The following is a 23078-nucleotide window of genomic DNA, read 5'->3' as shown; positions in this document are numbered from 1 at the left end:
GCAGCTCCAGCCGGCGTTGTAGTTTGTTTCCAGACATCGCCGGGTTGTTTCCTCCTTACCACAAAAACAGCTCTGCTTGGGACCCATCGCAGAACATGGTGGACAAGGGCCGGCGTGGCATACGAGGTCGCAAGGATGTGGACATGGCTTGGGAAAAATCCTCTCGCGGCCGCAGGTCTGACCACACGAGTGCGGTGGCAGTCCTGTGACTGTCTTCGGATCTATTTCCTTTTCACACCAGCAAGTATATGCCGACGGGTATGTGTCCTTTGGTAGATTGCAACCTGGGCATCTCCATTGCTTTCCGACAGGCGTTTCTTCGTCGCTTTGGCCAGCAGACCGTTGGACGGCTGAACCTTCATTCTTCGACCATCTCTTGACGCAGCCGATGTGGAACACCGTCCAACAAGTGCGACACGACCACACTTTGGAGGTCTGTCCCACTTCGTTTGTACAAATGGCGCATTCGTAGATGTTGTTCGATATATCTTCATGGATTCTAGTGGCGATGTCGGGAGCGGTCGAGCGTGCCAGAGAGCCCCGCCGACCCTGTGTCTGGGCCTGACCCCGCCGCTGAGGTATCGTTTTCTTGTTGTGGCGAGGAGGTTGTGGACTTGGACTCGCGGGTTGGGACTGAGACTCAGGTCGAGACTGAGAATTCGACTGCGATACCGGAGCAATAGACGCTGGAACGAAAGGCGGTGCATCTGCGTGTAGCCGTGTGAGCCGTCCACCAAAGGCTCTTGCTCCGACACTTCTTGCGAGACCTGGGGTAGCCGTCCGGGGAGGGGGAGCTCTTCTGGGGCCGCCTTGCCGTCTGTGTCTCTGTCCTCTGTTGGTGTTGGTGTTGCTCGGCGCAGGCGCTGGCTGGACTGCTGGGCCTTCCATACTAGGGCCGCTTGGAGGGAGAACGAGAGTCTGCAAGGTCGATTCCAGAGTGAGATTAAGGTCGATATGAGGGGACGATGTAAGGAGCCGAGGGAAAGGGTAAGAAAGATGTGCAGAACCACCAGTTCAGTTGTACGAGGAATGAATTAGTATTGAAGGTGCAGACAGTGGCGGCGTCTTTTACTTTCTGCAGGAACATTTGACGCCTCCAATTTTCGGGGATTCGGAGGCGGAACTGCACGTCATCGACGCGAGACCAGACCCGACGCCGCTAGAAGCCACAAGCCCAGGCCTCCGGTTGACTCACCACGAGCAAGGCCATCCAATCACAGTGTGTAGCAGTCGGCGTCCGGATCTTGTCACAGAGAAGGAAGACCAAAGTATTGTAGCACGCAGGAGTAAATGCGAACTTGATGACTCCAACATGGATAGGTTGACTGCTTTGTCAGATTTGGGATCAACGATTCCATTGCTCGCCGTCGGTAGCCGCACTATGACCAAGTGCTCGCAGTTTCCGTTTCGACGCCTGACACCTGCGATGTCCATATGCACAGTCCCATCTCGATCACTCAATTGACCTGCGTACCATAACCTCTGATCTGATCTGCGAATGCCCAACTCTGGTTCTCCAGCTTCTCATCCTCATTGAGCTTAACCCCGTCCTTGGTAATGACTGCAATGCTGTATCTGTCCAAACTCCTTGCATCTCGATAGAACAGCACTTTCATGCATTCCTTAATAGCATCGACAGCCTGTTCCTGCGTCACGTCTGGCACACTCTCCTCGTCGTTAGGCATCAGCTTGCGCAGCAGAGGCTGTGCCAAGTGTGCGCCAAAGCCTGTAGCCAAAGTAGGAGCGGAGAAAGTAGTCCCGAGGAGGTCTACGCTGGCCAGGAACGGCTTCTCTTGCTCGTCCAAGCCCGCCACCAGGAGCATGTTCCACAGGGGGTCAAAGTCACTTCTCCTCTTGTACATGACTTTTGACAAGTAGGTATGCAGGTTTCGCGCGTTGAGGGAATGGCCAGTGGAGGAGAGGTAGTTTTCGCGGATGTCCAGCGATTGCAGCAGTCGGTCGAGATATTGCATGTCTGACACATCACCGCCAAAGCCGACGACCGTGTTCGGAGGGAATGTGCGCAGACGCTTGACATCTGTAAATCTTTGCAGAGAGCCATACGAAGCTGAAGGAGTTAGGTTAGCATGCTAGAAGAGCTGAAGGGCTATATATGACCGCATACCTAGGTTGTCCGCCGCAATAACCACCCCACCATTGAACTTCACTCCTAGTACCGATGTACCCGTTACAGCAGGGGATTGAGTATGGGTCTGAGGCATAGATGTTTGGAGATATGAGGAGTCGTATGGGCCATACACATCGTCTCGGGGCTACTCATGTTAGCTTGATCGCGCATGGGAGATTTGAGGTACTCACACGACCCCAGGCCTGAGGATAATGGTTCATGTTACAGCTGTGTTGTCAAAGAACCACTAAGAAGCAAGAGGTGATGCGACAGCAGGAGAGATGGAATAAGTGTGCGGGCCTGGTTGTTGATTGCAAGCCGCGTCAAAGGTGCAGCAGCCTTGCGTCGTGTCGATGTTCGGCTGAATTGCCTTCCAAAATAGTTGCGCTTGGCTGTATTTAGTATACTCCGCCGTACACTTCTACACAATATGGGCTCGATTGGCTCGCACCTAATCGCTCCCCTTGTCTTAACTCTGCTCGGTCCTTCTCACTCTAAACTATAGCAGTCGTTCCGAGATTGTGAATGGTCACGCATCATTCATCATTTCCTGTCAGAAACGAAGCTGTCCTCATACCAGTCCACATCTTTTATGGCTCATCTACCTACAACACGAGAACCCTTGATGTTTTGAAACTGCGACCGTTCTGAGCCTGGCTTCACGAATGCTTATTCTCCAGGCGAGTCGAAAAAGTCCGAAACTGGGCATAGAAAGTATCCTCGACTCCACACTCAGAATCTTTGTCTGCAGTCTAGATCGAGTAACTTGACACCGGCACTACATTGGACGTGAGCCAGAGAAGATATGGTTGATCATCATGAGTTCTCCTTCATCACACAGACCCTTCGTGCTCTATTCACATTCATATGTCTGTCTGTGTATATGCTCAGCTCCATATACTTCTGATTGTAACCAGCCGTCCTTTCTAGGGACATGATCCACGTCCGTTCTACCACGTTCCTGTCCCATGCTGGTTCTCCGACTCGTAGCCAGGCTGAATCCCACCTCTTTATCCGGACTCTCTCGCACGAATCCTCAATCCCTACGCATCAAGAACCACGGGATCCTCTCCTTCCACGCTCCTCTTCTTGTCCAAGCCCCCCTCCTGCCTGACAAATTCTTCCAGCGCCTCCACCACAACCATATGATCCTCCTCCTGCTTCAATCCACTCACTACCACGACGCCCACAATCCCCTCCACGCCCTTCACTCGCACAGGCACGCCACCACCATGAATGGCGTAGCTTCCCGCCTCGGGTCCCGACCCAAGGGCATATTTCCGTGCAAACTCCGCCTCATCGCCTTGAAACTTAATGTTCATGAACCACGTGCTCACGCCCCACCGGTGCACGGTCTTGCGCTTCCGCGCGACCCAAATGTCGTTGTCCGGCTGGATGCCAGGGCGGCTTGTGGCGTGGAAGAGCAAATTCCCTGAGTTGGCGTGGGAGATGCTCACGACGGCAGGGTTGGGGGAGAGGGCGCGAAGGCGTTGCCGGATGGTGAGGCCGAGGGAGAAGGCGTCGTCGGCGGTGAAGTGTGCGAGCTGGAGGGAGTCCTCGAGCTTGATTATTGCGCGGAGCTGCACGGCAGGGACGTAAGTGTGAGTGACAATGGAATCCTACGGATCAGGACTGGAATAGTGATAGTGATCGGGAACGAGTGCAAGCACGGGTACGAGGATGAGGATGAGGATGGGTACAAAGCCGTATGGAAGGTAGTATGAGCATCTGTTTATGCTGGCCTATACATTGCATATGGGCGCAATATCAAACATGTAACTGCCCGCAACATAGCACAACCGGTGTTGGTACCGATGAGTCCAGTTACAGGTCTTTCAAGAGAGGAATTGGGGCCAAGGGAAAGGTAAAGCCTACATCGCGGGGTGCCTCGCGTAATGGGCGGGCGGTCATATTGTGCGGTGCTCGATGTAGTGGTAGATGGATGGCGAGTTACCGTATAGCAATACAATGTGTTGAGTCTGTGTGTGATCGAGGCTCGTGGGTCGTTGAGGCTCTTGAAAGGTTGAAGTGACAAAAATGACGGACATACGGAGATTTTCCCCCTCACTCAAGCCTGATCATGGCTTGAAGGCTCGGTCTTAAGTATTTGAGTGTCCTCTTCAACAGGAGGCTGGGCAACCGACATCGGGCTGTGTCGTCTGACTAAGGGGCCCTCGTACCTGGGTATAACGGGACCATGTGCAGGAACACGGCGTTGAGTGGCACAGGCCGACCGCATTGAAGCGCTGATTGCCATATGACGACCGGGCTGGTGTCGTCACTCAGACGATGTCACCATAGTTGCTTTGCTCCACCCGAGCCTCGTAGTCATGGATATCCATGTCCGACAGTCGTCCGAGCCTAGCAGAGTAGACTCGAAGGTTTCAGGTAGGGGTGAGGTGAAGTAGAGGTGTTGGTAGCTGTCAACGGTACGAGTACACGTAGATGTAGATGTAGATCGCACATGGCACATGGCCTATGCCGCGTGGGTGGCAGGTGGGGTAGCTCTCATGGCTCTGTGTCACCGCCGTAGTCTTTGGTGGACGGGTGCGATCCTCAACTAAAGCAAAGCACTCTCTACACGAGTCCCTTGTCAAAACGAAGTGCCACTACGAGGTACTTTACGGTCTGGGCTCCGTACTGGAGCGGCAACTGCAAATAGCGTACTGTCTGTACCACGTTCTCCTCTACCGGACAGTGGCCCATTGCTCGCTAGAAAGTCAGGAGCGCTATCTTAGAGCATTGTCGATCACCTTCACTCCGTACTTGCAGTGAGCCACACGACTGCTACTATAGCACATGGCATAGGACCATTTCATCTATCATCCACGTCTAGCCGTGGTATCATACATATGTACAGGAAGCTGCTTGTAATTGCATTCGAAAGGATACATCTCCGCTCGCTTCTTAGACTACACTTTTCGCAAAGTCGACATCCTTCCGGCTGCTTTCACGAATCGACTCGTCCTCATCCTTGATCTCAATGCTGTTCGTCACATAAATGTGCTTAGGTCCGTTTAACTCCTCTTGGCTAGACGTCTCGTCGCCTTCCCAGAACGTGCCGTTGGTGTCTTCTCTGCGTTGGGTGCGTTGGGTGCTCTGTGAACTGGCAGCTTTGACGGGCATGTTCTTCAACTCAATACTGTGATGCGTGCCACCGGTGGTAACGGCGTGGTAAGACCGTGATTTTCCAGATACCATTGTTTCGAAGTCCATCTTGCTGTCGTCTGCACCGGTTCCGTGTTTCTCGTACCCACGGCTCCCAGGGTAGTAGTTTGGGGGCAAGCCGCTCCTCTTGGATGATGTCTTGCGGGTTGACTGGACTTCTTTGGCTTTTGAATATAGGCCGGGACAGCACCCGACTATGACAGTAACTGAACTTTCGACGATAGCCCAGAGAGCGAGCCAGGACGAGGACGGGGTCGAATTGTTATTCGCCTTGACGCCGATTTGGACCACTCGGATGGTGGCGAAGGTAATGCAAATCCAACCAACGCAGAAGAGACCCCCTATTCCGACTTTTTGTGCCGTGGGCCGTTGCAAATTCCAGATCAGACGTAGGGGCAGGAACATGACTGAAGTAGGAAGGCGTGAAATTAGCATCATTCACGCGTCCACAAAAGAGACAGAGTGCTGGGCTTACTGAAAAGGTCTGAAATAACATCGACCGCATAGGCATAGTACAACGAGGCTATTTGAGCACGGGCATCCCGCGGCTCGGAACACTCGCCGGGAGTAAACCAGGCGTGCATACTGTGACAGCTGGTGAAATTGCTAACCACACAACCTATCAATGTCTAAAATTCGAGAGTTAGATCGACAGTTCATGTCAGCTCCATCAGGGGCGGGACATACCAAGACGCAAAAGACCACGACCGCCCACCAAAGCTGCATGTAGACGCGGAGGCCTTTCATGAGACGTCGGTACAGCGAGAGGAATGAGAATTTGACGGCATACAGCGCGAACCAGAAGATCATAGTGTTGGCGAAGAATATCTTGATCATGAATAAGGAGTCCGACAAGATTTCTGGGTACAATGGCGTGAGCCCCGAGGTGGCATCGGTAACACGGTACATGGTCGGAGCAAGTACGATGTATAGGATGCTCAGAGTGAGGAAGCAGAGATAGGCCAGCAGGAGGAAGTAGTCGTCTGCCTGGATTCTTTTCGGTTGGTTGACTCTGATCAACGTTCTCGCGGCGAAGACGATCGAGGTCATCCCGATCATGGCATATCCCACTCCAACAAGCTGCTTCTCAGAGACATAGTTCTGAGACGCCGACGACATCTTGAGCGGAGACGGTGTCGAGGTAGCAAAATGCTCGCCTGCGGGAGGGCAGAATGAGAACCTGAGGATCCAGCGGCCACGAGGTCACAATGGCGAGGAGAGGATGGGAATAGAGCCTCGAGCGGTTCCCACATCCAGTGGAGGAAAGGATTGCCGTCCCTACATACCAGATATATCTCCCACGAGGCACGAAACCTGTTCGACCAAGAAGCTTTCTGTATGAGACATGGTAGGAGATGCGAGTGTGCGCGATGGAAAATGGTGAGGCACGATATGAGGCACTACGACGAGTCCAGGATCCCCGCCACAACGGCGTCTCGAGATGCAGCAACTGGACCGGGATAACTAATGACCAACCTGGTTCTGTGCGGCCGGAAGGACGCCCTATCCTGGGTCGGTGCTGGGCGGCTGGTTAGTAACATCGTTTGTGGTAAAGACCACTGTTAGTGTATTTTGTGGTGCAAGCTCGAGAAGGCCAAGAATCACCTCTCCCGGTTAGCTTTGGTCGACGGCAAGCATCGAAAACCTTCATAACTTGCGCACACTGTGGTGGACTCGTAGGAAAACTCGGCGATTGGTGCCGGTTGGTTTCCTGGGACACAGTCGTCGTAGACAACTCATCTGCTGCTAGAGTAGATTATGGGGCGAAGAATTGCTAGACACCTTGGGGTCGATGCTGCAACTATCTCCACGATATGAGAACAAAGGGTGCCTACGGAGTACACAGTAGGAAAATGCCCAACCAAAGAAGGCAGAGAGTTCTGGGCCGGGACGGCTCAGAGGGGTAGGGGTACGACGTATACTGTAGGTGGGAGGCAGGGCCGGTTAGCCCAAGAAGGCTTTTTCGCAGCGTTGCACAGGAAATTTCACGCCGGCAGGCTAAACTGTAACAGGCTAATGAGGCCTCGATACGAGCCCCGGTCCCCGGTAATCGGCCAACTCCAATTAAATCAAGGATCGACAGTGCTGCATTTCACAGCACGCCACGCCGCTGAAGATCCGGCAACCTTCTTGCAGCCTCGAGAGCCGATTGCTGCGCTACTCCTGTCATATGCGTGAAGCAGCGCCCGGGGAAGCTGTCCAACATCTTTTCGGTGCTTCGCGGCTTGATAACGTTGACGCTAGCCACCTTGCGCCCCCTTTGGTCGAAGCGTGCTTCAATCTCGCTTGCGGTGCAACGCTCTTTGCTCTGTTGCTCGTCGCTTCAAATGCCCCTCCATCGAAGAGTGCCGGTTCAGGGGCAGACAAACCCTGGGACAAGATTGTCGCACGCAGAATCCAGATGGCTGCTGAGCTTGATTCGGTCTGAGTACAGTATACGACGTACGAGGTCACTACAGCTTGAACATCCAATAGATCCCCTTAGTACCCGGTAGCCGTGCTATTTTGCTGACTCCCTGTGTGTTAGTGAGCCTGGAGTGTTCTATAGTCAACGGCTTGACTGCACAGTCTCATCTGCTGAATCTCCTTCTGGCAACATCAATCAAACGGGTTTCACCCACGTGGCCAAATCAAACATACTCCACATCAGGCATGTTAAGTTGCAGAATATTCCTTCTCGAACCCAGCTGTTCGCTTCGTGTTTGTTCTTGTGTGTGTTCGGGGTTCTTTAGCTGTTGAGCGAAGATCACAACCACCTGCCCTTGCAGTTCGCTCTCCGCCTTTCTTGTTTCTATCTCTTGGCTTCACTCTTTCAGCCAGTATGCTTTTTTCTTCCTGTACCGCTGCCCTGGCATTGGGCCTGGTAGCGTTGGTCTCAGCCCAAGACACAACGTTCGAGCCGCTTGACTTTAACATCACCGATGCCCTTCTTGACCAAGGCGTCAACATTTCCGCATTGCCTGAGCTGGAGTCCTTGGTCACGAGATCCTCGACGGCTGGTTGCTCGATAGCCGTAAGTCATCCCCGGTGGTGGCTGCTCTAGTCATCGACACTCTCTCTGGCCAACCTCTTACTGACTACTTTCCTACTCAGTGTGACTCACTGAGGATCCTCTTTGGCTCCTCTTCGGTAATCAAGCAAAGCGACGCAAGCTACAATGGCTTCACGGACAGCTACTGGTCCGCCCAGCAAGGCAGCGTCGACCCATTCTGCATATTCAAGCCATCGAATGCACCCTCGGTATCGATAGCGATTTTGATTTCACGACTCACTCAGTGTCCTTTTGCCGCCAAATCCGGCGGCCATGCAGCCTTCGCGGGCGCCTCCAACATCGAGGGCGGCATCACCATCTCGCTAGAAAGACTCGACACCGTCCAACTCTCCGGCAACAAGAAGACCGCCGATGTTGGCCCCGGTAACAAGTGGTTCGACGTGTATACCGCTCTGCAACCCTCGGGCGTGACCGTCATAGGTGGCCGTGTTTCCGGCATTGGTGTTGGTGGCCTTACTACCGGTGGCGGCATCTCGTTCTTCTCGAACATCTACGGCTGGGCGTGCGACAACGTGGCCAGCTACGAGGTTGTCACCGCATCCGGCCTCATCATCACAGCCAGCCCTAGCGAAAATTCCGACCTCTACTGGGCTCTCCGCGGCGGAGGTAACAACTTCGGCATCGTCTCGAAATTCACCATGAACGCCATCTCCCTGCCCGGCGGCCAAATGTGGGGCGGCGGCCGAGTCATCCTCGAAGACAATTTCGACGCCGTGGTCAACGCTTTCTACAACGTGGGCGTCAACTCACCCTCCGATCCCAATGCCGCGCAGATTCTCTCCTTCGCCTACGTCCCCTCGGCAGATCTCAAAGTCGCGGCCGCCGACCTGCAGTACGCCAAACCCGTGGCCAACGCGCCCATCTTCTCAGAGTACCTTGCCATCCCCGCCATCTCGGACACCACCAGAGTCCGCACGCTGGCCGACCTGACCCAGGAGTTCAACGCCAGCAACCCCGACGGCCTGCGCGAGACCTACTGGGCAGCCACGTACAAGCTGAACAAGGCCCACACGGCCAAGGTCCGGGACATCTTCTTCGAGGAGATCCAATCCATTAAGGACGCTGCCGGCCTCGTCCCCGCCGCGACCCTGCAGGTCATCACGCAGGGCCAACTGGCGGCCATGTCCAAGAACGGAGGCAACCCGCTGGGCCTGCCGGCGTCCAACGGCCCCTACCTCCTGCTCAACATGAACATGATGTGGACGAACCCGGCCGACGACACCCGCATCCTCCAGTGCAACCAGCGCATCATCGACCGCACCGTCGCGCTCGGCAAGTCCATGGGCCTGTTCGAGGACTACATCTACATGAACTACGCGAGCCAGTACCAGGACGTGATTGCCAGCTACGGCGCCACCAACAAGGCCAAGCTGCAGAGCATCGCGGCCAAGTACGACCCCACTGGCGTCTTCCAGACGTTGGAGCCTGGGTATTTCAAGCTGAACGGTCCGCCCGTCAGCGGCAAGCCCTAGGCAGGCATTTTACAGTACACCGCACTTGCACAGTGTAGCATGTGTCCTTGTCGACGAGCTGGACGATCCTTCTTGTATATACTTTTAATGTTGGTTTCCTTTGTCGCATCCAAGACTCATAGATTACATACTACACTGTAATGGCATGGTTATGACACGAACCAGAAGGCTGACCGTGGAGAGGCGAAGACTGAATACCTGAAACGAAGCCCATTTGAATCCTTACTAGGTATAGATGGCTCGCGCAGATTGCGGTTGCTGTACGGAGTACGTCGTATGTACTACTAGAGAAACCTACATGACGGATTACCATCCGCAAGCTTAGGCACGGAGGCACGGAGTACATGCACAGTAGGTCCATACGGAGTGCTTGCTTCGACATCCGCCATCACGATGCAGCACGATTTCACGTGGTTCACGTGGCTGGACATTACTCCATACCATCTGTGGGCTTCCAAGCTCGAGTCAATTGGGCGTTGTGAGAGGCGAGCTTTGGCCGGCGCTGCGCTCGATCCAAGTGTGCTCCATATTATTGAGTGCTACGCCGTAACTGTACCGAGTAATGAGGGACGAGGCACGTGCAAAGGGCGTGCTGCACGTGTGAGGCACCCCAGTCTGGGGCTACCTTTTAACGGAAACCCCCAGTTAGCGGGGCCGTCCAAGCCGAACATTGTCTTGGCGAGTTTGTTTTCGAGCCTCGCCATACTCGTACCTGCCCTTCACTCACTCTGTACGGGGTACGGAGTACTGTGTGCAAACTCGATTCGATCCAATAGCGCTAGAACCCTGAGATGAAAAGTCTGTCGGAATCAGGCGCAGCGTCCAATTTAGATCCATGATCAACTTAGGGCTTTGACCCCTGTTGTTGATCTATGCCCTCCCTGCAGGCATTTCCCGCCATCACCAAGGACGAATTTTCGGAAGCGTGCAAGGCGCTGGAGCGTCGGAGTGCGGACAGGATTAGTGACACGGACTGGCTGAGCGTAAAGTGGAGTGGGGAGGAATTGCTAATCAGGCAGAGACGGAATATCACTACCTCACTCCACAATGGGAATCGTAGGCTCGCTGGCGATCGGAGCACGAATTCAGGAGAGGTGGTAGACAGGGAAGACCTCGAGAACATGGTCGAGGATGAAGTGGAAGATTCTTCAATCAAAGATACTGTACGAGTACGTTGGACTATAATTGATTGCCCCCATTCTTGCTCTCCGAGCTAAAATGTTGTAGAGAGGTTCGAGGTGTCTGGAGGAGACCTGCCTAATTGTGGACTTTTCCATCATCTTGTCGCCAACCTATTGCGTCCCCGTCCTGTGGTTTTCATGCCGTCACGGACTGGAGAAACGGCCGATAGCCCTCGATCAGGTCTACGAGCAGCTGGTACCGCAGCCTTCATGCGCTCCCTTGCGTGGCGTAGGTGTCCTGGGAGGCATTAGCGTGGCAGTAAGTCGTGTCCAACTCGGGTCGTGCAAGCTAGCTGATTCGCTATTCGCTGCAGCATCACCCAGTGTCAGATCTGCCATCTTTCTTCCTGCATCCTTGCAATACGCAAGATGCACTCTCGGTCTTGGAGCCGAGCGGGACGCTCACACCAGAGGAGTACCTGAGCCTTTGGCTCGGGCTGATCGGGTCGGCTGTGGGCCTGCATATCCCTAGTAAGCTTTTGAGCGCTTAGTCGAGAGAACTTCCACAGCCTGTGACATTCACTTCCCACAACAAATGTCATCTCCTCGATAATGTGTTGGCTCCATGTCATGTCCGGGCCGCTTTTGTCCACTAGAGCGCAACGCTGTCGTACGGCCGTGCCGTATTTGACATTGACGCGGCGCTCTGCTGAGAAGTGGTTGTCGAAATTTATGGTGCAGTTGTCTTAATCTTCGTCATCTTCCTCCATAGGCGCATCACTCTCATCTTCCTCCATCTCAACTTCGTTGTCGTCCTCCTCTTCGACTTCTTCACGTGGTCGCTTCATGCCATGTGGGCCCGTATCCGCGGGCGTCTCGGTGGCTTTTGTGCCGTTCTCAACCGGTGTGCCGGATGCAGCACCTGGAGGAGCATTGAAGATGGATTTTTGTAGTGCCGTCTGCTCGGGAGCGCTAGTCGCTGCAGCAGTCGGAGGTTCGAAGGTCCCGCGGAGCTTGGGAATTATGTTCGACTGGCCCTTTGCGTAGGCAATCGTCTGCGACACAAAGTTTAACGTATATTCTGTCCGAGTATGGGGTGTCCGCTCGTACCATTTCTTTGCCGAAGAGGTTAAACCCTTGTAACGCTCTCATTGCCTGCGTGCTTGTCTGAATATCGCGGAAGACGACGTGTGCCTGGCCTCGCATGTGCTGACCTTTGGCTCCAACACGGCTAGTAACGATGTCAAGCACGGGTCCATACGTGGAGAAAAGCATGTACAGGGCGCGCTTGAGTTCATTCTTGTTGATTTTCTCCGGAAGGTTCTTGATGAATAGCCTACACAGCTCTCAGCAGGGAGTTCAGCACGGGGATCGGCGCGGCTGCTCACGTCTGATTCGGGGCACCCGAGTTCTGGGACTCTTTAGCTGGTTTTGCAGCCATCATCAAAAGAGAGACAGCGAAGAGCGGCTGATGGGACAGAGATAGAATCCGTTGCCCGTGGCTTCTACCATACCGACAACATGCTTGTTTCCGCTGGTTGCAGGCGACTTGCGTACGAGGAGACGAGCTACCAGGCGAAACCGAGATCCTGACAATTATTGCGGAAATTTTGGCGTGGCAGCTACTACGTATCCCAGCCGTGCCGCTTTAATTCCCCGCGTGGTCATTTCGGCTGAGTAAAGTCTTGGCGCCACCCCCAAGTTTGCATTCAGATGTTCACTGCGTTCCTTGCACCGTCTCATACGAGTATAACAGTTATGGCTTTTGGTCCCAGGCCAGTAGCTGTGTGGCTGCCATTCAGCCTCTTCGACGGCGCTCGCAGAACTCCATGCATCTGTGCCAAGAACGTTAGTGTCTTTTTAAGCGGGTGCCTGGCAGCCTTGTCTATCAGTTGAATGCCGCGCACAGCGCTCGCTATACATCACTTCTGCACTTCAAAGTCTGAAGCATAAACATTCGGCTACATCGTGCTTCTCGCCAAGGCTTTGCTAGATATGCCCTTCATGTCGTCAAGGACAGCAACGAAAGCCGCCTCTAGAACCACGACTAAACCCAGCAACACACCTAAAAAGCTCTCCCCAGAAGAGGTTACCGCCTATATCAACGACCCCTGCCTCAACCGGACCTTCCACTTGCCGGCCGACCCGTTGCGCGGCCGCCCCAAACCTTTCCTGGTCTCCTACGCCGACTTTGGCTTTCATCGTGAAGGTGCCCTCGATGACCATGGTGAGGAGCAAGTCCTGTTGTTCTTCGGACCGCTCGTGTCTTCACGGCTGCACAATGCTGCAAAGGATGGGCTGGCGAAGAGTTACAAGGTTCGTATCCTGAATGTAGAACGTCCGGGCATTGGTAAGACGGACAGCGTGCCAGCTGAGAGGCTGCTCGAGGTTTGGAGGGGTGAGTCGCCTTTAGATGTACTCCCTTGAACGATCCTGCCAGGAAATACATATTACTCACTAGCATCTACAGGAGTCATTGCCGCCCTGCTTGACCACCTCGGCATCAAACACGTCTCCATAGGCTGCCACAGCGGCGGCACCGTTTTCGGGCTCGACTTTGCGGTTCACAACCCCCAATTCTTGCACCCGTCGCGACCTTATATCGCAATCGCTGCACGCTGGGTCCACCCATCGCACTCGGGCATGCTCATCTGGTCTCTCGCCTCATCGCTGCCGCGCTCGGTGGTCGCCCGGACCGGCAACATGGCCACCTTTGTCAACTCGACTCTGGGTCCAGTACTGGGTGTCAGCGCCGCCGTCTCAGGCAGCGTACCGCAGCTCTGGTCCTTGGCGAAACCAACAGGTTGCGAGAGCGAAGAGAGGTCGGACGTCGACCTCGAGGAGGATATACGCGACCGTGTAGCTAAGCGCGTCTTCGCGGATAGCGTGCGTGGACTGGGCCAGGAGACGCAGGTGTTACTACGCAATGGGGCCGAGAAGGACGGGTGGTCCGACTGGGGCGACTTTGATGTGCTGGCGCCGCGCCTGGTCGAGGCGGTGCGTGCCGGTGCGGGAGCGAAGCTGAAGGTGGACGTATTCTTTGCGGAAAAGGACAACATGATTGGCGATGCGGGCGCTAAAGGCACCAGGTGGTTCGAGGCGTGCTGGAGGGATGTGGACGACGTGGAGTTTAGGAGCGAGACAGTGAAGGGTTCGGACCATGATCGCGTGTGGGATCTGCGGTTTGGGGTGATGGAGAGGGTGTTCAAGACGATGTCCCAGGAAGCGTGAGATGGTGGTGGTATGGGACGCGTCTCGACCGGGTATTGCATATGTTGTGTCCGAAAATGCATTGGTTTGGTAATGTATAGCGTTCAACCACGGGTATATGCAGGACATACAGCAGCTTTTGGCGCGATCTAGCGGACGTCCCCAATAATATAAGCAGCTCTTGTCACTTCATATCATAAACTACGCTCTCTGTGAAGAAGCAAAGGCAAATATCAGAGTAAAAATTGCGCAGAGGATAGAGGGACCGCAGCCTTGTCTCCTATCCGTCTGCCTCCGATGTACAATTAACAACTCCTAACTTGGACAACTCAAGGCCACAGGCAACTAATGTTGAAGGCATGAGATTGTTCTCCCTCGCGCCAACACGTTGACCAGCATCCGGTCCATGCGAATCCACTGCGGCCTGCGGAATAGCAAGGCCAATATTGTGGCGGATTTGCATCTAGGTAACAGGCAAAAGCGAGCTGAGAATGTGGCGATGACGGATGTCTGGAACGACGTCAGGCTCGGAGTCTTCCCATCCTGATCACATGAGAGGCCCAAGCCTCAGTGTTTGTTGTCAGCCTCGACAATGTCACTGTCCGACTCTCGTCACTATTTGCAATATCTGGCTTTCGGTATGAGTAGGGGACAAGCTGTAGGAGATGTTAGTGGGCTTGGTTGGCCACTTAGGCTGCGAATAGGAGGGACGAGTTGCAACTAAAAAGGCTTGGCAGAGTCCGGGGTGTCGAGGGCGTTCCCCCACCGCATCGGCCTTCCTCGCTTGTTGGCCTTACAGATTCGCGCTCGCCCGTTTCACATCTCAAGGCGCAGCGCAGCCAGGCACACGTCAACTGCGACCAACCACTGCGACGAATCCTCCCTCTTTTGCAGCCTGTCACCCAAGAGTCCTTTTTCACGCTTGACCAGTGTCCATAATTTGTAACACCAGCATTAGTTGTTCGGCATTCAAACTCGTCTACTGTACTCTGCTCCAGCATTGACACCTCGCGCATCATCTTTGACAACCCCTCCAACCGAGCAAGCCACCCTTGACCATTCAATAGCCCATCCTGGCGCATTCTAGTGGTCACGCCTGCTCAGAGGCAGTCAGCGATGGGCAATATTAGCAGCAGAATCGACGAGGGCGCCTTGCTATACTTAAAGGACCAGGCGCGCTGTATGTGCTACCGTCGTCGTTCCCCAGCGGCTAGTGGCTGACTTCTCTAGTCTCGATCAGTTCAATCGTTATTAGCAATGGCCGACGCAAAGTACTTCTGAGCATTACACCAAATGCATATCCCGCAACCCGTCTTATTGGCAAGCCAGACACCAGCGATTACAGACCCATTTCATACATACAGGTCTGGCGAGCGTTCCTGCACGGGGGATAATTTCTGATTGTTGTGCAGGACCCTGATGCATCGGCGCTGTCATTTCTCCCCAGGCTGGACCTTGAAGACGAACTTGACTTCCGCTTTACATTTGTAACTCGACAGAACTCCGGTCCTCTGCCCGCGACACCCTCCACCACTACTCCCGCGCTCGATGCCGCCGTCACCGGACTGACATTTGCGTACGCTCACAATGCCAAAGAGTTGGACACCCTCATTACGCGCGAGTTCCACGCTGACCCCAATCTACACAAGAACTCCAACGTGCAATTTATTGGTGATTTTGGGACCCGTGGCAATCCGTCCATAACTTACGAATGGACATGGCGTTGGAAGCCTCCGAAACCCCAGGAAGACAAGGGTGGGGGTTGGCGCAGTTGTTGTAGTTTCCTCGAGTACGATTCCAGAGCCCATAGGCTCAATACACTCGCATCCTTCACCTTCTGGGTTCAGAACATGGCCACGGCCAACGGCCTACCACTTGCTTCACCCGGCCTTGACATCCCGACATTCCCACAGAGGCATAGGATGCCATCCTCGCAATCATACCAGTCCGCTATCAGCGATTCAGAAGGTCCTTCGGAGCAACACAACCCGCCATCGCCACATGTACACGCCACTGATTTCAGCTCTATGGCCCCTTCATCGACGCCTGCGATGCCGGTGATTGACATCCAGTGCGTGCCGCGGCCCGGGGACGACGTTAGCGCGGTTGATGACGGCCCGGTTTTCCGGGCCACAATGAAAGCCCTTGAGCAAAAGACCGGCACCATGAAAGTGCAGATCAAGAAAGTTCTAAAGAAAGCCGAAGCTGCACAGCAAGCCCAAGTCGAGTGCAATCAGGCCATGTCTGATTTCTTACGAGCACTCCAGGAAGCCTCAAATTCAAGCGCCACGGCCTTCAAGCCCGCTCTCGACCATTACTTCACAAACATAGCCCAGCATATCATGAAGTACGAGAAGGGTAACAGCACGTTGTTGCAGAAACAGATCATCGATCCCATCTCTAAGCTGTATAACATGGACATCAAGCAGGTTGAATCCAAAAAGAAGGATTTCGACGACGAAAGCCGAGACTATTATGCCTATGTTGGCCGCTATCTAGGCCAGAGGCAGGATACACTCAAGGACAAGAAGCGTGCAGAAAGCGACTCCAAGTATCAAAGCAAGAGGAAGAACTTCGAGTTGAAACGATTCGACTATTCGACTTTCATGCAAGATCTGCATGGTGGCCGCAAGGAACAAGAACTCTTGTCACAGCTCACAAAATATGCGGACGGCCAGGCGAAATCGTTTCTTGCCACGGCGAAAACGGTGGAAAACCTCACGCCACAGTTAGATGCCCTCGTCAGGGAAGTCTCTGCAGCTGACAAGGAATATAAGCTACAAAGGACGGAAAGAGAAGAAAAGCGAAGGAATCTAGAGAAGAACGGGTCTGTGGCTGCGGAACAGGAGGTGCATTACCAACCTCCTGCCGTCGCCGTCTCCTCCCAGGCCCCAGGCCAGAATGGGTATAATGCTCATACATCGGACACTGATCTGAGCAGAGCCGACAGTACCAGCTCCCAATTTGGGCATGCTTCGATTAAAACGCTGTCGCCCACAACGAATTCGAATGTCCCTTTGAACGCGATCTTATCAACTTCACCAAGTGGCAACTCGTTAGCACCAACTCCGAGCAAGTTCAAGGGCATTCGCGATCTTGACGAGACTTCGGTATCAGCTAGCGACAAGAGTTCTTCGGGACAATACCGCAAGGAGGGATTGTTATGGGCGTTAAGCAAACCCAACAGCCACATCGACCCGAAGGGCGCGTGGCACAAGTTCTGGATCGTCCTTGACCAAGGGAGGCTGTCCGAATACAGCAATTGGAAAGACAAGTTGGATTTACATCGCGACCCCATCGACCTGCGTATGGCTTCAGTACGAATCGCACGTGACGCAGAGCGCAGGTTTTGCTTCGAGGTCATTACGCCGCAGTTCAAACGAGTTTACCAGGCCACAAGTGAAGATGATATGAATGCCTGGATCAACGCCATCAACAATGCCCTCCAAAGTGCTTTTGAGGCTGGCGGCCAAGCACCCCAGCAACTCCGGAAGGAGCCGGGTACAAGAGAGTCTGTACGTGAGTTTGGCCACGCGTTACTCGGCAAAAGCTCCTCGCAATCTGGACCACACGGGTATTCTCAGCGAAGTGACGTGAGTGGAGTATCGCGCCGCATCACCGTAGGGTCTAGGCCGACCTACACCAGGACCAGCAGCAACAGCTACGATGAGAATCCCTCGAAACTACTCGACCAGATGAGAAACAATGATCAAGGCAACCAGTTCTGCGCGGACTGTGGTTCTTCCTCCAAGGTCGAATGGGTTTCGCTCAATCTAGGCATCGTTCTATGCATTGAATGCGGCGGTATACATCGCTCGCTGGGGACTCACGTATCGAAGATCCGGTCATTGACCTTGGATGTGCACTCCTTTACCAACGATATTGTCGAGTTACTGATGCTCGTCGGCAACAGGATCAGCAACATGATCTGGGAAGCAATGCTGGATCGTTCTCTGAAACCCACATCGACCTCAACTCGAGATCAACGGCTGAAGTTCATCACGGCGAAATACGTCGAACGTGCCTATGTGGAACCTGTCTCTCAGTATACCAGTGCTGATGACACCCTCCTGACGTCGATCAAGAGACATGATATCCAAGGCGTTCTGCAAGCGATTGCTCAGCGGGCCAACGTCAACGCTCATGACCGTTCTAGGAACACTCACGCTGTGTTTGTGGCCCTTGCTGCTGCTGACCCAGCTCGTCCGGTCTCATCCCATTCGGACACGGCGCCGCCCGGTGCAGTCAAGGCGTTCCCCATGGCGGAACTACTCGTCCAGAATGGGGCTGAAATCCCAGTCGAGCTTCCCGCCATACCACTATCCGCTGCTGCACGCTTGTACATCGACCAGCGCACAACTCGGGCGCCTCCAGGTCACGGCGCCCACACAGATACACTCGGTCCCCTCCCGTTTATGAATAAAATCTCACCGCTGTCCTCGTCTTCAGATGGCTCCAGTAGGCTGCAGAAGCGTGGTAGTGCCGGCGCCAGATTTGCAGGCAAGGTCACAGGGCTGGGGGAACGGTAGTATCGTTACAGCAAGTCGCGTGCCGATTATAACGTGCTGAGTCCAGTTATGCTCTGCGAGAGCCATTCTTTTGACGTGCTGAGCACTCCGACGAGGTTGATGCATGGGCCGAGGCCGAGGCTCGTGTATTTGAACAGTGATTCGAGTTGATTAAGAAGGCTTGAGCTTAGTGATTGCGACGAGGTGATGACTTTGGGATCCAGAGGGCGCTCGGAAGGGCAATTGTGGACGAACGTTCGAGGACTAAAAAAGGGTTATCTGCACACAGCAGTTGCAGTACGGAGTAGGGTCGCCCCCATCAAAGCTATGACATTTGTTGACGATATCTGAAGGCAAACGGCGGTGGAGAGGCCGGTCTTACACTGCGCGTGGTCTCTTTTCTGTTTTAAAATAGACAGCACCAGAAAAACTTGGGTACAGGTCTCATTGGCAGGGGAAGCATGCAGCGCATGGCAGTAATGATAATACTATATAGTGACGTTCCGGCTTCTCACAGCCCACTTTCTGCCGCGACTTTGACTGCGAAAGAGCACATATTATTTTATATTAGCCGTCCCGGAGTCCCCCGGCCCCAACCGTCTTGTACCGACTCAGTGCCAACAAGAAGTGAGGCAGGAGCAGAATCTCACGAGCGAGGACTGCAGGCCTTGTCTCTCAATTGACGAGTTGTCGCTTGCAAGTTTCTTGTCGTGTCTGCCTTGTCGATAGCGGCGATTGCAGGCCTCGTCTCTCCGTCGGGCGGGCTGTCGCTTGCAGGTCTCGTCTGGTCTCCGCGATCGAGAGGGCCAAAGTTGTCGCTTGCTAGTCTTGACTTATCTCCCCAGTCGGTAGCGGCGAGGAATATGAACCGCCGCCACGCCACGGCAGTGCTGGGTTCAGATGGGTAGGAGAAGACAACGGGCTGGACAGGGTTCACGCGGCGGCAGCGGTGGTGGTTATGTCTCTCGGCGGAGTCTGCTCTATAGACGCTGCAAAGTACCTGACGCTGCTCTGGCACGACGAAGGTAGCTAGTGCTTCATGTGATGGAATGGACGTGATCGAAACGCATGCGATGCGACATGGAAAGAAGGAGGCGGCAATCTGTGACAGCGTGGTGTTTCAACACCAAATTGGGCATCGGCGCTCAGGAGGGAGAAGGAAGTACTTTGTTTGTGATCTTCTCTTCTTCTCTATCACCACGTCCGACAGCGAATGTTCTTATTATTATTTTTTAATCCAGCACAGCTCGTGCGCAATATCTCTCGATGTGATGGGCATCATTGAGAAGGAATGGTAAGAGCCGAACAGCGTCGTGGGCTTGTCGGGACCTAGGAACGGCGTCGACCGCATCCCCAGAAGTCATATCGTGGGACTTTCAGGACGACTGATCTGATATGACTAGATCCGGCCTGACGACTCGGTGCTTCTAAAATCATGAGGTACAGTTAGGTTTACCTGGGTCGGGAGGCTCTCCCAACAGACCTTCGCAGGTGTCTCTTCTCAGGTGTCTAACTTCCTCCTCATCTCTTTCCTATCCCATCTTGTGGAGAGATTGTTTCGCAATAGCTGACCAGCCTGGCTTCTGCCCTAGGCAGCAGATGGGACCAGCTTGTCAGGTACGAGAATGAGACTGCCACTGGTGGTGGTAGTGGTGGTGGTGGTGGTTGCGAGGCCGTCTCCTAAACCAAGCCTACTCTACCAACGAAGAGTTTCAGCAGCAACTTGACCGAAAACTTCCCCAAAGAGATTCAGGAGGCAAGTGAAAACTAGGGCAGTTGTGCGCTCGGCATAGCGACCGTGGCCGACCGTCTCCTCGAGCATCGTTATCGCTGCTGATTCGCGAACAACGGTCCTGCAGCTAGACGCGCAGGCATAGGTAGGAAAACTCTGGCAGGTGCTGAAATGATCTCAGCACTGTTCAGGAGATTGTGGGACCATTCCTTCATGCAGAGAGAGCGTAGGCGAGATGACGGAAAGCTTGGAGAGGTGCATTTGATTCGGACGCAGGAGCAAGGAGTATGCACTCACGGCCAAGGGCCCCAACAAAGGAAGGTGAGAGTGCTTGCGGCTGGGGTAGATGCTAAGGTGGTAAGGTTGGGGGAGGAGCAGAGAAGCGGCAAGTGCGTCTGTGGAAGTGATGGTATCGTGGTTTATCGCGGAGAAAGCGCCAATAAGGGTTGGGGGACTGCCTGAGAAATCTTCCTTGCGCCGCCGCCAGAGTTCTCACAGTACCGTCCGGAAATCTGCGCCCCTGGTTACTTCACGATGGAGCACCGCACCTATGCAGAGATCACATCCCTTGGGTTCAATGGGTACAAAAAATTGGACGGCGTCAGACAGGTCAGACGGTAGACTTCTGCAGCAAATGCCTCCTGGACAGATTATTGGTGATCTGGAGAGAAGCCGTTATACACGGCAGCGGGTAAGGCGGAGGCCGCGGTTACATGACAAGGGGCGGCATTTTAAATCGAAGAAGAGGGTCGCAGGACCACAAATCAGACGTACTTCAACGTCCGATTGCTTCCTTTCCCGTAGTGGATGCGTGCAGGGCTCCAGGATGGACGTCTGATGTTTGATCAACCACGTTTGCTCGCGTGGGTCTCTGCATATCCCGGGTCGTCTTCCTGTAGCTTCGAGCTCGAGGGTGATGCGCTATCGGAATCACCTCTCAACCATTCTTACCAACTGACCGAGGGACTTGGGAGACGTGGTAAGGTAGCCAGTGATCGCGCAGATAAGAACATGAGAGAATTGTGGAACGTCAGAGATGGCAAGTAGTTCATCAGACTGGCACAAGCCGAGGGCCTTCCTTTGCTGATGACCATGCCATTGGCTCGTTAAAGGGGACCAAAACTGTCGAGCATCCGCGTGTGGGTGAGCCGATAGCCATCGAACAAAGCTAGAGCTCCTCACCCCCAACTTGTGCTTTGTCTGGCGATGCCGTCACCGTGGATTGGCAGGCTAGGAGTGTAAGGCTTGCCTGTAAATGGTGCGAGGTAATCAGCATTAACGAGCACATGAAGTCTTCGAAGCGAAAGCAAGTCACTGTTAGTCTAAGCAGTGTCGGCCTGAGGCATCCAATGACTTCTTTGTCGAGGCCAGTTTGAGAGAAGGAGATTTCCCCATAGGCCAAATGGCAGGTGTTCATTGGACCTGGGCTCTGTTAGCGGGCGTATACAGGACTGAAGCCGTTGGTTTTCGGGTGCTGATGCTCTGGCAAACCATCAGTCTGCAAACAAAGTGGCAGTGATAGCAAGAGCTCATGGCCGAGAATGGCGCGGACTGTGGTCGATGGACCGTTGATAGTGGCCTGGTGGGTAGCTCGAAAATTTCCCCAATGGACGACTCTGTATGATGATTGGTCGACGCATATCATGGCGTTTTCTGCATTCGCTCATGTTCATTGGTTGTCGGGCTGTCGCCACAATGAGCGCCATCGGATGTGGAGGATGAGCATGAGCACCGGGTATCGTACCACAGAACGCAAAGGGCAATCGCTCCGGCCCGGAGAGACCTTACTTGATCGCGTGGTAACTCCTTCAACTTGGACAGAGGATGTTTCAGCAGTGCCCGCCAAGGTACCTCGTGTTCGTACCGGCTTGGTCGAAAGTACCTCCAGGACGTTTATCTTTCTACGAGACATGCAGCTTAAACACGTAGATGAAAATCATTGCTTTGTATATCTCATGGAGCGAAACAGATCCGGACGCGCCGACTTGGGGTTCGGAGGCCAAGACCGGGTAACGAGGTCGTCGGGACGAGAAAGGTACTGCTGCTGGCTGCACACCTTCCATTGAGCATACGACTCGCCGAAAGAGTGCTTAGTGCGCCGGTGTACCTGACACTAGGTCAGGAGCAACACGAGGACTCTGGAACACGCAGCATCCGGTGAGGTAAGGCGGCATCTGCGAGGGATTGAAGCGAAAGCTTGAGTGGCAAATCTCAGGGTCCTAGAAGTCTGGATCGGCGTCTTGGTGCGGTCAGGTACAAGCCACAGCGAGTCGGGAGGTTACCACGATTCGTAGGGGTCGAGTGACGTGTCTCAATCTCTGTTCAACCAGTAGTTAGTCGATAGGCGGTTCTAATTCTGGCATGCGCAACAGCAAATGTGTTTGTGGCCAGGGGCGCTGTGGAGTTCGAAACTTCGCGTACTATTTTGGCCTCTGCAGCCGTCGCGACAGTGAGAACAAATGATGAGGCGGCAGAGACAAACCTCAGTCGCCGGTGAGACCCCTTGGGCCCGTCTCTCAGCCATCTAATCGATCAGCAAGCGATGGGCAGGAAATGGAAATGATAACCGAAAGCGACCATGAAGCAATGATGAGCGCGCAGACTTGATGTTGGAATTAACAAACCCTACGCGCCAAGCCCATGACGCAACTCGGGAGCGCTTCAAAGTTTTTCCCTTCCGGTCGCGC

The 23078-nt window shown here is 54.0% G+C and overlaps 9 protein-coding genes across 9 annotated transcripts; 4 read left to right on the top strand and 5 right to left on the bottom strand.

The window, feature by feature from the left end:
* Positions 1–255: 255 nt before the first annotated feature.
* Positions 256–639, bottom strand: A1O7_01592 (uncharacterized protein; the record flags this gene model as incomplete). Its single annotated transcript, XM_007755628.1, has 1 exon — positions 256–639. A coding segment is annotated over one exon (384 nt), but the record flags the coding sequence as incomplete, so codon positions are not given.
* An 818-nt stretch (positions 640–1457) lies between these two features.
* Positions 1458–2349, bottom strand: A1O7_01591 (20S proteasome subunit beta 7; the record flags this gene model as incomplete). The annotated part of the gene is made up of 3 exons (XM_007755627.1): positions 1458–2068; positions 2126–2273; positions 2320–2349. The coding sequence occupies 3 exons, from the start codon at positions 2347–2349 to the stop codon at positions 1458–1460; spliced, it is 789 nt and encodes a 262-aa protein (XP_007753817.1).
* An 822-nt stretch (positions 2350–3171) lies between these two features.
* A1O7_01590 (uncharacterized protein) lies at positions 3172–4039 on the bottom strand (the record flags this gene model as incomplete). The annotated part of the gene is made up of 2 exons (XM_007755626.1): positions 3172–3747; positions 4004–4039. The coding sequence occupies 2 exons, from the start codon at positions 4037–4039 to the stop codon at positions 3172–3174; spliced, it is 612 nt and encodes a 203-aa protein (XP_007753816.1).
* Positions 4040–5035: 996 nt separating this feature from the next.
* A1O7_01589 (uncharacterized protein) lies at positions 5036–6415 on the bottom strand (the record flags this gene model as incomplete). Its single annotated transcript, XM_007755625.1, has 3 exons — positions 5036–5703; positions 5772–5925; positions 5984–6415. 3 exons carry the CDS (start codon positions 6413–6415, stop codon positions 5036–5038), a joined length of 1254 nt encoding a protein of 417 aa, XP_007753815.1.
* A 1702-nt stretch (positions 6416–8117) lies between these two features.
* On the top strand, positions 8118–9820 carry A1O7_01588 (uncharacterized protein; the record flags this gene model as incomplete). Its single annotated transcript, XM_007755624.1, has 2 exons — positions 8118–8309; positions 8390–9820. 2 exons carry the CDS (start codon positions 8118–8120, stop codon positions 9818–9820), a joined length of 1623 nt encoding a protein of 540 aa, XP_007753814.1.
* An 872-nt stretch (positions 9821–10692) lies between these two features.
* Positions 10693–11492, top strand: A1O7_01587 (uncharacterized protein; the record flags this gene model as incomplete). Its single annotated transcript, XM_007755623.1, has 3 exons — positions 10693–10983; positions 11072–11260; positions 11316–11492. 3 exons carry the CDS (start codon positions 10693–10695, stop codon positions 11490–11492), a joined length of 657 nt encoding a protein of 218 aa, XP_007753813.1.
* A 195-nt stretch (positions 11493–11687) lies between these two features.
* Positions 11688–12382, bottom strand: A1O7_01586 (uncharacterized protein; the record flags this gene model as incomplete). The annotated part of the gene is made up of 3 exons (XM_007755622.1): positions 11688–11996; positions 12052–12277; positions 12330–12382. 3 exons carry the CDS (start codon positions 12380–12382, stop codon positions 11688–11690), a joined length of 588 nt encoding a protein of 195 aa, XP_007753812.1.
* A 563-nt stretch (positions 12383–12945) lies between these two features.
* Positions 12946–14172, top strand: A1O7_01585 (uncharacterized protein; the record flags this gene model as incomplete). The annotated part of the gene is made up of 2 exons (XM_007755621.1): positions 12946–13339; positions 13412–14172. The coding sequence occupies 2 exons, from the start codon at positions 12946–12948 to the stop codon at positions 14170–14172; spliced, it is 1155 nt and encodes a 384-aa protein (XP_007753811.1).
* A 1095-nt stretch (positions 14173–15267) lies between these two features.
* Positions 15268–18680, top strand: A1O7_01584 (uncharacterized protein; the record flags this gene model as incomplete). Its single annotated transcript, XM_007755620.1, has 3 exons — positions 15268–15331; positions 15382–15515; positions 15564–18680. The coding sequence occupies 3 exons, from the start codon at positions 15268–15270 to the stop codon at positions 18678–18680; spliced, it is 3315 nt and encodes a 1104-aa protein (XP_007753810.1).
* Positions 18681–23078: the final 4398 nt, after the last annotated feature.

Source organism: Cladophialophora yegresii, assembly GCF_000585515.1.
Source record: "Cladophialophora yegresii CBS 114405 chromosome Unknown aczIN-supercont1.1, whole genome shotgun sequence".
Taxonomy (NCBI): domain Eukaryota; kingdom Fungi; phylum Ascomycota; class Eurotiomycetes; order Chaetothyriales; family Herpotrichiellaceae; genus Cladophialophora; species Cladophialophora yegresii.
Note: the sequence above shows the minus strand (reverse complement) of the source record. Positions and strands in the feature narration are given on the sequence as shown.